This window comes from Leptosomus discolor, chromosome 11 (genome assembly GCF_034619465.1).
Source record: "Leptosomus discolor isolate bLepDis1 chromosome 11, bLepDis1.hap2, whole genome shotgun sequence".
Classification (NCBI taxonomy): domain Eukaryota; kingdom Metazoa; phylum Chordata; class Aves; order Leptosomiformes; family Leptosomidae; genus Leptosomus; species Leptosomus discolor.
Window position 1 is genome coordinate 10,768,321 of NC_141401.1, and position 17,210 is coordinate 10,785,530.

A 17,210-nucleotide genomic window follows, 5' to 3' on the forward strand; every position below is an offset into this window, starting at 1 on the left:
TGAAGTAAATTATAGGAAAAAATAAAAGTGAGATTTTTGGAATTCTGAACTGAGATGGGGAATTGGAAGAAAATGGGACAGAGTTGACCTAAGGGACTCCACCTTCTCCTGAGGACAGGTTTAACTTCCTAAGAAACAGTAGTTACAATTGTCCAGGTCTGGCTCCAAAGCTATGTATTCCAAAAGTCTCCGGTTCTCAGCTGAAGCATATAATTCATATTCTTAAAGGAACACAATGCCCTGTAAATCCATTTTAAAATGGTTATTCTGTACGTTTCCCATTAAATCAGTAGATTCCACACTTTTATGAAAACGTAAGGGGAAACTGCTACCCTGAAATCCATACTTATTTCCAATTATCTTTTTTCCCCCTTATTTATGCATCTTTGAAAGTTAATCACTGACCTTTGTCTAAAGCTGAAAACAAATAAGCCCAAAATCATCTGGAACATGCAGAAACACTAGACTGTAACATCTGATTTTAAAGTCATAAATATCACCTTAAAAACCAAGAAACAGGTGAGCCACTGTCTCTCTATTCTAACACTGCTTCCACTGCAGGGATTCCCGAGGGCATGTGGGTCATCTTTCTCCAGCACCTTCTTGAAATGGGCTTTCTGCTCTTACCTGGGGAATCTCTCCGTGAATGTGGGTGCACACACCACACACAGCACTTGCTGATTAAGCTCCCAGATTACTTTTACTTTAGATGGCAAGGTTTGATCCTGTTTCTATGGTGTTAATGTGGATTTAGATTTTGGATTTCAATGAGAGCAAGATCAGACTCCCTGCTATGGTAAGACTGGGAGCTAATCCCCAGGATCAAAATGAAGGAGCCACATTCCTGAGCTCAATCCAATTCAGCAGGTTTTATTTATTTTTCCATGTGGGCCATGGTGGACCCATTTACTGTTTCACATATGGGCCAGTTGGGATTTTTTCCCTCTCTCCTCTTACAGCAGGGCAGGCCTATAAAAAAATGTTTCTTTCCGTGTATTTGCTCTGCGCTTACCTGCTGGTCCTGCCTCAGTTCTGACTGAAGGCCTATGTGCTCTCAAAATACAAAGAACAACCATCCAGGAACAACTACCAGCACAAGGGAACTAAAAAGCTCAAAATGTCTAGAGTCTTATCCCTGATCCACTCTAACATTAGGCATAATTTCAGAAGACATTGGTGCTGGGGTATCTGCTGACTTGCCTAATGGCAAGAACCTGCAAAGACGAAGAATCACCTGAACTAGATAGATATGCGTACTGAAAGCAGCAGTCATATATCCTCACCCTGAAAGTCACATTGCAAAATCTGTACAGGCACATGCTTTCTGTCCTTGAGTCCTTTCCTCTTCAGTCTCACATTCTCCCACTCTTCTGTATCTCCATCCCTCTGTCCACTGATCTTATGACTCAAGGCTACCTCTTCATCTGTGAGTGCCACTTCTTTGTGTTGCTGAGTAATTATTTCTAAGGTGTGGTAACCTGCTTTTGCAACTAACACTGTGGCCTCTGTCCTCAACTCACTTTAGCCGCATACTTACTTCTTTCTACTCCTGGATCCCTCTTCTAGAATTTGTATGCACTGGAGAAAACGTACGAAAACACACAGTATGCAGCCCATCAAGAAAACGGATCTCAAGAAAATGCAGTGCAAAATAAATAATGAAATAACCAACGTTCTTACACTGGAATTTCTCCAAGTAAGACACGGGAGATCAGGAAAGTAAAGAAGCAGGCTTCATACTGTAACAGCTCCAAGTAAACCGATCAAACTAAATGGATCTGTAGACTGACTAGTTGGTGCTGAAGACCCAGAATCCACACTACACATTGCAGGTGCTTCACTTTGGGTCAATTCTAGTCTGATCCCATTGACTGCACATTCAGTAGCTGTTGGAGAACATTAGGTGTGTTTCTGGGGCACATCTTCCAGTTTACCTTCATTGAAAAAAAATCCAGTTTATGCTCTCCAAGACCACACCAGGATGTGAACTGATGAGCAGTATGTTAGGATCATGAAATTTGCTTCAAAAAACATACTCCTTATTCAAACCGAGATGCTGATATATTGGCATTCTATCCCTCCCCACACACAGTTTTCCTGCCAAACCAGTCCCAATTCCCTCTCCTGGCTCTATATACAGTTGATTTTTTCCACTTCCTCTCCAAGTGTTTCTGATTCCATCTCCCACCCCTTATCTAATCTCGGACTTCCACTCTTCCTCTTTTTCCTTGGCCCAATGTATCTGTACAGCCAGTCCTAGGTCCTCCTCCCACCTTCTCATATCTGTGTTTTCCTCACTGTGTGAACTAATGTCGAACTTTTCTGTTCAGCTAGTCTCGTCTGTCTTTCCCTCTCCTCATGTGGTCTCATTACCCCTAGTCATAAGTCTGAAGCTCAGGAGAGTTAGAATTTCTCCACAAAATGTCTTCTGTAATGCCTGAATGTGAGGCAGGAGGCATCATAGAGTCCATTCCATGGTACCCATTCTACATGGCAGCAAAGTAGAAAGCAACAGCAACCTCAAGGACACCTTTTAATAGCTTAGCTCTGGAAGAGCAACATGTTTATTTATTCTAAGGAGACTGCACACATGTGATCTGTTTGCAGTTAGGACATGTAACAAGCTAGAGCACACTTAAAACGACAAGTTTTTGGAAAAGTCAGCTGTTAACATCCAGGAAGCCTCTACAGAGCCTGAAGGAAAAGAGTTGCGTTTGTTTTGTTTTGTTTTGTTTTTTAAGGGTTGTAGTAAAATATGTGTTGATGTTCACAGATATTGCAAAAGACTTGCCCATGACCAGAAGACCATTGCCTGCCAAATTTCAAATCCCTGATCCATGATCAAGTCCAACATTGGGGGATGTTAAGACATATTAAAGAAAAGGTTTCAGGAATGTTTTGACAGTGGGAAACAACAAGTTTTTCTCTGCTGTGTCCTTGAAATATGCTGAGTTGTTTTGGCAGAATTTTCTCCAAAACATTCAACACCTGGCATGGAAAGTTTCTGACCCAACTGTTGAATTTTGGCGAAAAATCATTCTTACAAAGTGAAGTGTCAGGCAACCTTGACAATGGGGGTTATTAGCTCCCTGCATATTGATTTCAAAGAGGGAAAAAGACACAAGGCAGCAAGTTGTCACAAAACTGAGCCAGCTGATGATACTGAACAGGGAGCCTTGCAGAAGGTCTCTTTGTAGTTGAACAACAAAAGTGAAATGAGGCTTTTGGTTAAGTGTGCTTGGGAATAATGACATACAAACATGTGACAATAAGTGACCAATGGTAAATTACACAAGTGCATAGGAATAAAAGGCATGGCAAGAAGAAATTTAAACAGTTACAAAGCTATCAGCATTGCAACCTTTTGTATGAAGCTTTTAGCAAAAAGTTAAGAAAACATGCAAGTATCAAACAGATTGAGAACAAAGTAAGACCAAGTTGCGACAAATCTGTGCCTTCAACTTTAATCCTTGTTCATTTCAGAACCAGCATCTTTTCTTCTTCCTTGGTATCAGAACCAGAACACTTTCCTATCATTTCTTGCCAATAATGGTGCAGAAAGCAGATGTCAGGGCCCAATCCTGCAATTTTTCCATGTGCACAAAGTGTAGTGAACTTAATGGGAGTTCCATGCATATACTACTAGAAACATCAGGCCCATGATATCTCATTTCCCAATGGGATGGTACATTTTACAACCTATTACACTTTTTGTTTGAATATCATTAGTCAAACCTTTAATCATTTTACCAGAATGTTAGAATCTGGCTTGCTGGCAGAAGTCTAACTTACTTCGTCTTTCAAAGGCAATTAAGTACTAGTGGAAAAAATAAAGAACTTTTGAAATGACAGTTCATTTCATATTTGCAAAACAGTAAGCTTTCTTTCAGTGATGTTTAGTCTCCCAATCAGAGAAAGGCATTCATTTTATGTAAAAACATATAATAAAGATAATAAAACAAAGTGAGCTCTTTATGAGAAATCATTTGCTATCAATGCCTAAATTTCTTTTTAAAATATGGACCCAGATAACTAAGCACTTTTATTTTCCCTTATGTCTCCTTTTTTTTTTTTCATAATAAAATCTTTGGCTTTTGCTTTCCTTCCAATTCTTTAATTTGCCTCATTGCACAATAAAATTTACATCCTGCTCACAACCTTACAAGCTCCCTCTTAAATACATGTCTGTCCCGTGTTGATATTTTACTTCTCAACACTAGTTCTGAAAGCTTCCAAATGGCTATCCGGAAGATACTGTGTCTCCCTTCACCGATACATTAGCACAATGAAAGCACGGCTTTATTTCCACATTTCATTCACACAGAGGACAATTATATGGAACTGATTCCGTAGTGCTGAACAACTGGACCCCAAAAACATTTTGGCACTATTGCAATACCAAGAAAATCATCAAAAGTTCTGATTTTAGTAGCATGTGTACTTGACATAACTAACATCTTTCCCCAGAATAGTCTTTCTTCATCTTTAATTTTATAGAATTCTTCAAGAGCCACTGAATTATGACAGAGAAAACACCAAACCATGGGTATTCTTCATAAGCTTGTCAAGGCAATGAGAGACCTTCTACCAAGTGATGTCAGCTGTAGTCAGCTCTTACCTGTGCCAGAATACCACAAGTGAAATTTACGTTTTCTGTTGCAAAATGACAGTTTCAAAACCAGACCCCTTTTACCACTTTGTCTTTGCTGTACTTACATGTTAAACAGCAATTAAGTGTGAATCTTTTTATTTTAGTTATCAAGAACCATCCAACCAGATTTACCAATCCAACAAGTTTAGTTCGAGTTGCCTTATAACTAGCTCTACCGTCCCAGGAGTAGTCCTTCCAAAGGAGAATCTCTGTTGCTGTAAAGCTAGAATAGACAATGCAATTCCTTTCTGTTCCAGCTGACCTCCATATCAGAAAGGGGAAGAGATATTTTGTGTATAAATACCCCGATATACCTGTATCTATCTATATATAGACACACAAAACAAATACAACTTTGTAATAGTACGAAAATATTATCCAGTCTTTACTGTTTCACAAGTGCTTGCTCTGTGCTGACCAGAAGGTCTGAGTATTCGATACAACAAAGTGAATAAAAAGTGGCCCTCCATGAAAACTCTTCTTCAGCTCATTGTAAACATTTAAGGCATTTCCTGAGTGTTTCAGGATGAAAAACTTTGTAAATTACTGAACAACATTCTCCCATCCACGAAAAAGGCCTCTAGTAAAGGCAAGCCAAAGGCTGACACTGATAGCCCATCCCATACGTAAAAAAAAGGCTCTTTGACTGATAGAAAACTATCTTGTGACTTTAAAAGTTGCTGCCACAAAAATATTTTCATTTAGACTACCTTTGTTACACATATGTGTTGAATTACAGAAATTATGCACCTGCACAGTATAAGACAATCTAACATGAAACCTTGTAGATCAAGACAAGTCATCACACTACAAGGTAGTAAGCATTAATATAACACACATTCTGCTTCAAGTTACATCCACATCGAAGCATACTGCAGTGGCATTAAAAAAAACCTTGGAAATATTTACATGTACCGCAATAAGAATTAAACACAATTCAATATACAACAGCTCTTTCAAAATCACAGAATCACAGGATGTTAGCAGTTGGAAGGGACCTTGAAACATCATCTAGTCCAACCCCCCTGCCAGAGCAGGACCACCTAGAGTTGCCCATCAGTTCCCTGTTTAACCATGTGGGTCTCCTGGCTCCCTTTCTTGATTTCCTACCCGCTGGGATGCTGCAATGGTGAGCTTGGAAAAAGTGGTTCTTGAATATAAACCAACTATCTTCGGCATCAATCAAACAAAATCGAGGCATGAGTGAAATCTTTGCAGGCTGAACTACAACAGTACTAAAATATATGCAGCTGTCAAAGGCAGAGGTTTTATCCATTTAAAAAAAATACCTGCTTGAATCTGAACTTTGAGTATTGACTTTACTCTTAAGAGCACCTTGCATCACCCTTGCATCTTGTGGCCCTGCAGGAAGGTAACAAACCCCAAAGGTTCCATCTCCGTGTGAAAAACGCACATATGACAAAACACACATTGTGAGTTCAGAAACAGAAAAATAGATGTAAGGCAACTATCTCACATAATAAACACATGGGATATACGCTGTGAGATTACAGGGAGCATCGTCTGTGAGGGTGGAAGGCACAAGTGTCAGAGACGAGCCTCTGTGTGACAAACATTGCCTGGATATCAAAATAGCTGGGGTCTTAAGAAGGTTTCCAGCAAAGGGGCTAATTGTGATACCGCTCCTCTTTTATATTTTCAACACTACTGAGATCTACAGAGTTACTCACAGTAAGATGCTAATTATTTTGAGAAAGAATGGCAAAATTTGAGCCAAACAAACAAAAAAAAAGAGAGGAAAGCACTATTCCCTTTCACCTTGTGCTTTTTGTACCATACAAGTAGCTAACTTGCCTCTGAAGTTCAACCGTCTTTAGACACTTTAAAAAAAATTGTAACAAAAAAAAAAAAAGCATAGTTAAGTTGAAAACCAGGCACTTTCAATCATGGGCCACAATTTCCACAAAACCATATATAAGATGTTTCCATGATTTAAAAACATTGCTGCAGCATCACATATATTGCAACATGAGGATACCCTCTAAAATAAGACGAGCATCTTGATGGTTATTCCTGATAGAACGAATTGAGTAGCTGTATTAAAAAAATTGCATATCTCAAATTCTTTCCTAGCTATACCCTAATGTGTGGTATCCCTCATGGAATTTCAATAGACTAATCTAGCACAGACTTTAGAATAAGTAGCTTTGGAAAACTGCAAACAAGTATATAGTTAAAAGGTCAACACTCTGCAATATGTATGTTAATATACAAGCAGAAAACATAGTCACGGTCAAATTATCATAGAATCAATTTGCAACCTACTTTTTTCTGGTGAGACATGTGCCTTAGCTTGTCCCCTCACAAGCCTGCATGTTGAACCATCTCCTGCACAGATTCCACAGTTGTCTTCCTTGGCATTGCTCCCAAGTTGTCGATCACAACCTACTGCCTGCCAACATCAACACCACAGTCAGAAGGAGGGCAAAGATGTAGCAGACATGCTCAGGTTTCTAGAATTTTATTTATGTTACCCTTTTGATTTTATGAGCTAGCCTCATTCTATCAAAGCATATCTTGCTATTTAGGATTTTAAAAGCACACTGTCATTTCCATGATTTTTATGATGACCCACAACAACTGATACATTAAGATATTCAAGCATAGGAAATAAACGAATCAGTTTCCCACTGCTTATGTCAACGAATACCATTGAGCATTATTCTTTCCAACACAAGGGACAACTATGTTATTTACAATTTGGTTTTCATCACCTGTTTAATTATGTCTGAGAAAGGATTAATGCAATGAAATAACCCAAGTTAAATATTTAAAGGGCACTCAGCCTCCAGCTTCACATACAAGCAGCTGTGGGTGGTGCTCAATCTAGTGTCTTGGCCATTCAAAATTTAGCTGGCCTTCGTGTAGATTTCCTATTTGCCATTTACATCAATGTCAATCACACTTGCTAACCAGGTTTTAAAAAACTTGGATGGGTCAGTTCTCACCTTTCGATTTTTTTTCATTTCTGAACACGAGACCCAATCTATGAAACTTTCCAATGATTATTATAAAAACACCCAAACTTAAACACTGCCAAAAATTCCAAAAGCAAAGTTTTTGGAAAACTGTCAACTGAAAACTCTCCAAAATATAATGAAAACATTTTTCTGGGGTTTCCTTTTTCTTCATATCAGCCACCCTACAAGAAGCATGGGAATCAGAATGGGAACCCAAAGAACAGAGAACATTGACTAAAAGTACCTTCCTGCTGAAAGGGGAGATCACTGTTGAGTCTCACCTATTTTACCCTTCACTATTTTGTAGAAGAAATTTGCAGCGAGTACCAAACGCTGAACAATGTTGTAAAAAGCTAATCCGCATCTTCAAGTTTGCTCAAGTCAGCCTATAGGGCTCTTATATTGTCATGGACATATGTATTTAACCAAACTCCAAACTGACAAATGGACAGAAAGCACTCTGGAAATTCACAGTTAAAAGCACTGCTAGAATTCTGAAATTGGCCAGTACACTCCTCTTCCTATATAAAAATGCTTGGAAGGGTCAGTCTTAGCTGCCAAGATCCACTGCAGCTGTGCTATGCCAAAACTGACACACGATCCCCTTGGAGAGGTAGGATCGAGTCCACACGTAAGAGGCAGGGTTGGGTCTTCCAGTCATAGCTAACACACACAGACACACACACCACACAAATCATGCACATCCGCTGCCAAAATGGAGAAACGTAACCCCAAAGCTTCAGGCATCACTTACAGCAAAGCAGTCCCACATCCCACTCCTGCCCCTTTCCCTTATTTTCTCAATTCCCTCCATCCCGCATTCTCTTAAGAGGAGGGCATTAAGGGGGACAGTTTCTGACATTTTGGTTGAGAGACATGCTGCACTGAATGGCACCTCCTTCCTAAAAAGTTCAGATTTACCATAGAATTATACGTTAGCAGCTGGAAATTATTTTATTCGTGCAGCTGAAGAGATCTTCATCCTATGTAGCTCAGCAAATAATTCATTTTAAAAGAAATAAGCGGCTTAACTGAAATGATTTAACGTTAGTGTTAGGTGATAACAAAAACTTAGTTGTAAAAATGAAACAAATTAACACATGTGTGTGAAATCAGACCATCTCAGAGCCGGTGCTTATTTACTATATAGAAGCTATGCAGGAACACTACACTGTAATTTAGGATTGGATTAAAGATTAAAATGTTTTCACTTGAAGATGTTCTTTTTAATATTAGCTCTGGGTTCATCACTGACATCCAGAAAATAATAAAAATTAAAAGGCTGTAAACAAGTTACTCGAAACAAGTTCATCTTCCCTTTTTACCACCAACTCGCATTGAGGAACAAATGAAAACACCATTTCAGAAACAGAAACTGACTGAGGCACTGTGTGAATCAGAAAACAGATAAAATTTCAAGGGATGTAATAATACAGTGCTCAATACGTTGGCCTTAAGCTTGATAACTCTCAATTCCCAGCTCCACAACAGACTTCCTTTTTGACTTTTGAAAATTTCCTATGCTTTTCACTTCCAGTCTGTGAAAGGAGTATAGCTGCAAGTCCCTACCTCACAGGGATGTTGCAAGAATAAATCTCCTAAAAACTCCGAAATGTTCAGATGGTGCAGTGATGGGGGCCATACCAGTAGTTGAGAGCACTATATTTCTCTCAGGTAGACTTTTAAAAAATTTATTGCTCTCCGCTGTTTCCCCTGCTCTTATTCACAGGAAGATACTACTAGCACATGAAGGCAAATTATTAGAACTACTGCAAGTGTAATCTCTCCCCAAATCTCACAAACACATTCCCATTTCATAGTGTAATCTCATTTTCTAAATATTAAGAACCTGTTTATTCACTCATCAATTAATTCTCAAAGGAAAAATTAAGCTGCACATTGTGATACTCTTGTGGGAGAAATTGCTATTTTTATTAGTTTAAGCTGTTGTATATTTGTAGGCTACCGATGCTGCAAAGCTTTGGTGGGAGGAGGGTATTAAGCATGTAGAGTACTTCCAAGGCCAGCCCATTAAAGCTCAACATGATAATAATAAACATACATACCAAGCTATTACACACAGTCACTATGAAAACAAACTCTCATTGCATTTAACAAAAAATTATACAACTGTGCAAACACAAGGCACTAATGTGTCCAACATGGAATGTAAGAAAAAAGATAATCAGCACAGCAGCATACTTTAGAGGACTGTTTCATATAGTATTATTGCTTATTTTTTAATAATACACAAATGCCACAGAAATAAAACAGGATTTCTAGCTGCAAGGGACTTGGATGTGGGAGAAGCTTTACAGCTCCCCTGCCAGCAAAGGCTGTATGTTCAGCTAGAAGCATTTACCCTCTGTGGATTTCCTTCCAAGATCATGTTTATATCAACTGTTATGAATACGAGTATCAAACAATGATATCCTGGAATACAAATTAGGAAAACAACTCAAATTAGTATCACAATTTAGGCCTGAAATGAGCACAGAATTTCAGATTTTGTTTAACATGAAGCACACAAAAATTCTGCAGATTTTAATGTGACAAGACTCAAATTTAGAACTAATTCAACAAGTGTTGCTACCCTGGAATCTTAATGAGTGAACACTAGGGTGGGGTGTATTTCAAACCTGAGTGTCTAGAGTTAGCCTTTTTTATCTGTTTGTAAAACCTTGATAGGAAGCAGTATTTCTCGGACAAGCTGACAGCCACGGATCTTGTCAAAATAACAGGAAGCTGCAAGGTATAGCTTTGGAAGTCAGGCCTTGAACAAATGGAATGTTGACACCAAACACTATGAATTTGAGGTACTCATATTTTAGACAATAACTATTAGAAAAAAACACAGTGGTGAAACATTTTGAAGAGAGTACTTGTGTATTTGCAAGCAAAGCTGCAACAAGGACAAGAAAATGATATATGGCAACAGCCTGCCTCAGCTCACACACCATTTCAGCAAGCCAAGGACATCTGATGATTTTCACGAATAAGGTGTTTGTTAGGGTTAATTTACCCCACATTGTTTGCTGTTTACAGAGCAAAGGGATCAGCGATAAATATTGCAGGCAGATTGGTAAAACATCTGCAGGATTTTAGGGCATTGTCACAAATAATTATATTAGGAGACTTTAGCATAGGCTGCATAAATGAAAGAAGTGATAATACAAACTGTAATGGAAGGATTGGGACCCTGTCAGTTTAAGAAATCTGCGATCATAAATACCCTTATTCAAAAAAATAATACAAGTACTGTAACACCTAGGTTGTAGGTGTGCTCTTCAGACAGCAGGGAGAATATTGACTGACATGTAACAAAATGAACAATAAGTAGAAATTTAATATTGAAAGGGTATTGAAGAAAAGGGTACTTTGTGCATTTAATAACTGTCCATGACAGGGTTCCTATGAATTTGGATATGGCAGGAGTATTTTCAGAAACAGGTATCTGATCCATCACTATTTTTTGACAGAACCTGAATACATTATTTGTCTGTGTTCTTCCACAGGAAAAAAAAAAAAAAAATATGAAAAAGAATAACACTGTTTTGTCACAAGGGGCTAGGACAGAAAGCATCTCTCTAAGCAGTGAATAGAAATGTTCATCTGCTTCAACAAACTTCTAAACTAAATGTTAGTACGCCAGTGCTATTGCGAAAGACGATACTGAAGGGTGTTAAGTATTTTGTAGCGTGCTTAGAATAGTTCATGTAGGTTCAGAAAGGCATAGGAAGAGCCAAAGGTCGGGGTATAAAATATAGTAATAGACAAAAGGGAAAAATGAAATTGTTGCTATGTTAGAGGTGACTATGGAACGTTACAAATATTTTTGCAAATATGAATCCAAAAATCACTCGGAGGCTCCCACAGCTGTTTCTTTAGCTCTTTTTCACTTAGTAGGGTTTCAGCTGAGGAATTAGACTTAAACAAAGAAATTAATATAGCTTAATATATGTTAATTTCAAATTGCAAAGGTCAAAGTGTAATCCGTTAAATTCAAGGATCTTCGTTTCTTAAGGAGACGTTTATAATTAACTATGATGAGAAAATGGACAGGACTGCAAAGCGATAGATTGTTAACTAAGATTCCAATATGGCAAAAAAAGCACTGTAATGGAAAACCCAGCAAATCCCAAACCCCCTTCAGAGTCTTCTCTTAACGAACATAAATACAAACGTGGGCGAGAATTGCCAACGCAGGATCAGATTTTGCCGTTTCAACTTTTGCTTGTTAGACCATTGCTTTAGACCTCCTTAACCGTGTTACTCCCTCAACTAACCACTCACCTCCAGCTGCAGGCACTCTCAAAATGGGCACAACACTATTTCTGTAGAATGCATTCCACAGAGGTGAGTTGTCACCTATGAAAATGTCATGTATCAACTATAAAAAAACATTTCTGGGCTGCTAACAACTCTAGATGATAAACTTCAAATAAAGAATCTGAAGATATACCTGTGCTCTACAAAAGAGGAATACTTATCTGAAACACGAGTAAAAACAGAGATCTTTGCATAAAAAACAGCTTTTAAGTGTTAAGTGTCATCTTTACTATCAAAAGCATGAAATTATATAAAGCAACATGTATAATTATATACAATATTTCTCTTTAGAAAGGGGCTGCCCCCTTCTATGGTCCTCTGGAGGCAGAGATTCAGGTACAGCCAGAAAAAACAAACATACTGAGTTCTCCTAATAGAATTGGCCACAAAAGAATAAATCACAGCTATTTTTATTTGCAACAGATACATAAATTCTACGAAACATTGAGATTGAAGTTGCACTAGTGCCATTTCTTTACCTACTGTGTCTTAGACTAAGCTCTTTAGCAGACAGACCATTTAAATATTCATCAATGTATATGCTAAATACTATATCATTTTCTAATTTGACTAATAAATTTTTGATTGATATAGACTCTCATTTATCAGCAATTCCACTAAAATGATGAGTTAAGTTATGTTTTTCAGTATTCTATATTTACTCAAGGGACTGGAAGCTCAGTGCCAGGGAGTGATGCCCTTTATTAACGTGATTTAATTTAATAAAATAAAAATAGAAAATCAATTCCACAACATCTCAATATGACAAAATCACCATCCTTCCAGAGTTGCTGGGCAAACTCCACATATGCTTGGGGAAATCCAGATGAAGGCTACTCTGAGTGCGTTTGCATTCATGTGCTTCCATTGACCTGGCTATTTCAAAGGATGCACAACCATGTGTACCCATGAAATAGACTGCTAGTGGGATTTTAACACAAACATACAGATGGCATTTAGTGGAATTCAGCCAAAGCAGAAAACCCATCAAATATTTTAAGGAGAAGTGCCCAATGTGCTTAAAATGTAAAAGAAATACTACATTTCTGCTGAGCAAGGAACTGCACTGCAGAATGCACAGAGAGGATAATTATACTTCTTCACAAGAATGTGATAGAGTTATTATTCAGGAGATCCTTTCCCTCAGGGGCTGAACAGTCTATAATTATCCCAGTACATGTTGCCCAGTAGTTTTTGTTTTCAAATTGGCTAGCAACAGACGTGTTATAGCAATATCTCAGTAAGCAAATCCTGTATTGGTTGGACTACTGATCTGCTGAAGGGTGGTCAAAGACTTTGTAGACTAGGTTCAGTTGGGTTGAAATTTATCAAGATGTGAAAAAAGTAGAATGAAAGTAGACTATAACAGCAAGCAGATCCAATGAAGACATGACTGTCCTGCCACCAGGATAGTAGTTATGCGTTGCTATAACCAAACTATTTCAGCCTTACAAGAGATAGAACTAAGATAAAAATGGAATAAAAACTTCTACATACTTTTAAAGGTTATCAGCACTGCACAAAATACAAGATAGCCTTAGAATTATTTCTGGCAAAAATATCTTCTCCAAGTCTTGTGACTTGACTAAGAAAGGACACATGTTTTATTTCAACGTTTACTAGTAAAAGAAGAAAACATTGAAAAATCCTTAGATGCATAAAAAGATACAGCTCTATTACAGTTTATTAGAATCACTCTCAGTAGGGAAAATTAAAATCCTCAGGGTCTTGGTCAGAGAAAAAAGATCTCTATTTCTACAAACACAGACACACCACAAAATCCAAAACTCACGGCAAACTAAGGCTGTATTTTACTGCACAGTCACATGTGCTATTACAGTACACAGATCGTATTGCTGCATTTTCTCCTGCTCTACTTGTCTTAGCCCAGAATGACAGTACAGGCAAATGTTAGGAATGTCTGCATCCACACAACAAATAATTAATTTTAAATATGGCTGTGGGAATTTATGGTAATAAAAACATGAGTATAAAACCTGTCATGTGAAAATCCTGCTCTGTCTTAGTCAATATTTTCCATGTATCTTTGCCCTGCTGTAAACCCCTGCTGTCATTCAAAGCCCATCTATTCATCAACTTTGCAATCTCTGCTCACATCCTTTGCTTTGTGATAACTTCAGCTAGCACTTTATTTCTACACAGATAAAAATATGTCCCTGGAGGGAATATAAAGAATAAACTCCCACTGTCTCTTTCCCATGCTCATCATCTACAAGTAATTGATTCTGACAAGCAGAGGGAGAGATACCAGAATATTCCTCCAATTAAGAAAGTGACTGACTTTTTTTTTTTTTTTTAATTACTTTTAAAAGTAGTATGGAATATTTGCTTTCAAGCACTATTTTCAAACTCTGGTTTACCCTCACTGAAGATTCAGCTTGGTCTGAGACGTGATTTTGTCCTCACATGGCCCTGCCTCATAGCTCTTCAGTTGTGTCTAAGCTCAGCCTAACAAAGGCTTGATTGTGGCACGGGTTCTTACATCTCTGCAATCAAGCCAGCACAGGTCAATAGCAGCCGAGACAAGAAGACACAGGCTTCAGCATATGTTAATAAACAGAATACAGCTCCTTCAGTGACCTTCTGTATATCCTCTGAAAAAATGTAGCAGCAAATGAAGCAGAAATCCCAGTTACCAAGCTGAACAGGTATTAGTGGTGGTGGGAATAAGAAAATTTCGACTGTGTAAGGATTTTCAGTTGTTCACAGACAAGAAAGCAGGGACTAAATGCAAAGCATGTCAAAATGCAAACCTCAGAACAGAGGTATAAAACAAGTCAGAATGATGAGCACAAGGAGACACACTATGATGTTCAGATTCCCTAGACATCCACACAGAGGAAAGGAATGTAAAGCAATAAAAAAAGAAAAGATAAAAAATATAGTGCATAAAATTCATTGCATACTAAAGTGCTCCTAAAAAGACTTTCCACATATTTCTGCAAACATTTTATATCTGAAGGCAAGAGGCTAAAGAGCGTTCTGCAATTCTGTAAATTCACTTCCATCAAATAAAACAAAGTGTTTCCAAAACATCTAACTCTTACTACAGGATCTGTCACACACTAGAGCAGCTAGGAGATTATAAGACCACCTAGTCAGGGAGCAAGTACCCTTTCCCACACAGTCTTCGTTTTAAAAAATACACATACACGCACTCAGAGGACAGGACAAAAACTCCCATGGAGCTTCTTGTTTGTGAGAATGCTTTCAAAAAAGAAATCAATACAGAGAATCACATTACTTTGCTGCTTTTCTGGCTGGGTCCAGCCAAGTCTACCTTGCTATATGAAGGTGAAGTTAGCACTGGGGGATTTGAAGATTACTAAGGCTCCAGTTCAAAACGATACTCAAATTGTGAGGTTTTCTGCTATCACTGCTCACATGCTTTAGAACCTTGCTAGGCTGGGAAGTAAAATCGCATTTGTACAAAGCTCACCAAAACAAAATAAAACTTGGCAGAGAGAATCACTTAGGAAAAAAGAAATATAGATAACAAACTGGAGATCAGAAGTAATCCACTACTTATCTGACAAGAAAGGATAAACTTAGACATTAAGAAATCCCTGCAGGGAGTATTTCTCCATAAGAAACTGTAGGAGGGAGAATAAAACAAGATCTGAAAAGAAACATCCATTTCTCGCAGCAGTTGGCAGCTGCAAAATATAAACAAGTGATTCCAAAAGACCTTTTTGGTGTCTGAAAGGATCCTACTACTACCTGCAGTAAAAGCACACCTCTGAGTTACCAACAATGTCATCACAAGGGAACCCCTACACTGAGGTGGACTGTGTCATTAAAAGAGGTGCAAGTGCAGCTCTTGAAGGGTGGCTATGTGATCTGCTGGCTTGGGCAGTGTTAAGAGCCTCCATCAGGTGAGGAAACCCACCCAACTGAGGATACGGAGGGTGATGCTGACAGGTTACGTAGGATGTGGTAACCCATGTTCAGCATGGCCCCGTCCTCCAGTGGGACTTCTGGAGAGCCACCAACATTTCCCAGTTGAATTGCAGCTGGAGCTCCCCACGCTCCTCAGTTTTATGGCCTATGTCACATGAAGATTGCGATACATAACTCTCAGAGGCAGAGAGTTTTGTTGGATCTACATGGGTAACTCCCACAGTATCTCTGGATGAGGTCCAGCCTGCCAATTCTGGTGTCTGCAGTAATACGTTGACAGAGCACAGGTCTCTACATGGGGATTCCTCCATGCTCCAAAATGTACCTTACTCTGTGTATTCGCTAACTAATAGTACCCAAGAAAGAACGCCAGGTTCAGTACAAAGGCTGACTTAACACAGATCTACCTCAAAATCAATTCTTCCCATGAATAAGTTACTTGAGGATTGAAGACTAAAAAGGAGGCAAAGGCAATGTAGACTTTCTTTTTAAATATTAAAAAAAAGATTGTAATCGGGGAATTAAAATTTGGTGGAAAAAAAGGTGCTCTTTAAACTGCTATTGAAGAACTAACTACTCAGACTAACATGTGTGAGAAACATGGCTTTATGTCTGCAGTAACACTGGATGGAAAGGAAACAAACACCAAACCTCCTGTACATCTTGGACAGTCCTTCAACACATTCACAGGCAAAAAGATGTATCTAAAGAACCCAAAGGGAAAGTACACAAAACACCTCATATTAGCACTTTGAGAAAGCAGCTCTTAGACCAAAAGGAGTCAAGATTCATGAGAAATTAATAATCTGATATGATTTTAAGTTTTAAACATGAGCAAAGCTCATTTAAAAAAAGTGCAATAGTTTTCCAAAAGCTTACAGAAACTGTTTTTAATGAGAACTCCAACAAATATTTACATCAAGCGTAAAAGAGCTTTGGTGGCAAATGAGATACCTACTTGCCATATCTTGGCACGTGACAGAAAAGCATTAGCATGGCAGAAATCGATGGCACTCCACTTGACATATGGGATGTGTTCTGATGTCCGCTAAATTTATGCCATATGCTACAAAGCACAGTGTAGTGTCTGCCTTTTTTGGAACACAAACAACTTGCTGACACTAAATGGAAAGTTCACCACAGGATTTACATCATCTTTGACCTAATTGTGGCAGCCTAGGACAGAACTACTCAGGCTGCTCCTTAGGACTCCAGATTTTTTGGGTGAAGCATGTATTTATTCTTCAAACTCATTGCTCCATATTAGGAAATTTATCACTGTAACCATTTCAGGTACTGACACAAGTAACACGCCATTCTGCATTCTG

General features: G+C 38.4%; 1 protein-coding gene across 1 annotated transcript in view; it reads right to left on the reverse strand.

Moving 5' to 3' along the window:
- ADAMTSL3 (ADAMTS like 3) overlaps positions 1 to 17,210 on the reverse strand; it is a 184,306-nt gene that overhangs the window by 69,187 nt on the left and 97,909 nt on the right. Inside the window, exon 6 of the mRNA XM_086471487.1 lies at positions 6,938 to 7,064. Coding sequence (XP_086327613.1) covers positions 6,938 to 7,064 — 127 coding nt within the window. The remainder of the gene's footprint in view (positions 1 to 6,937; positions 7,065 to 17,210) is intronic.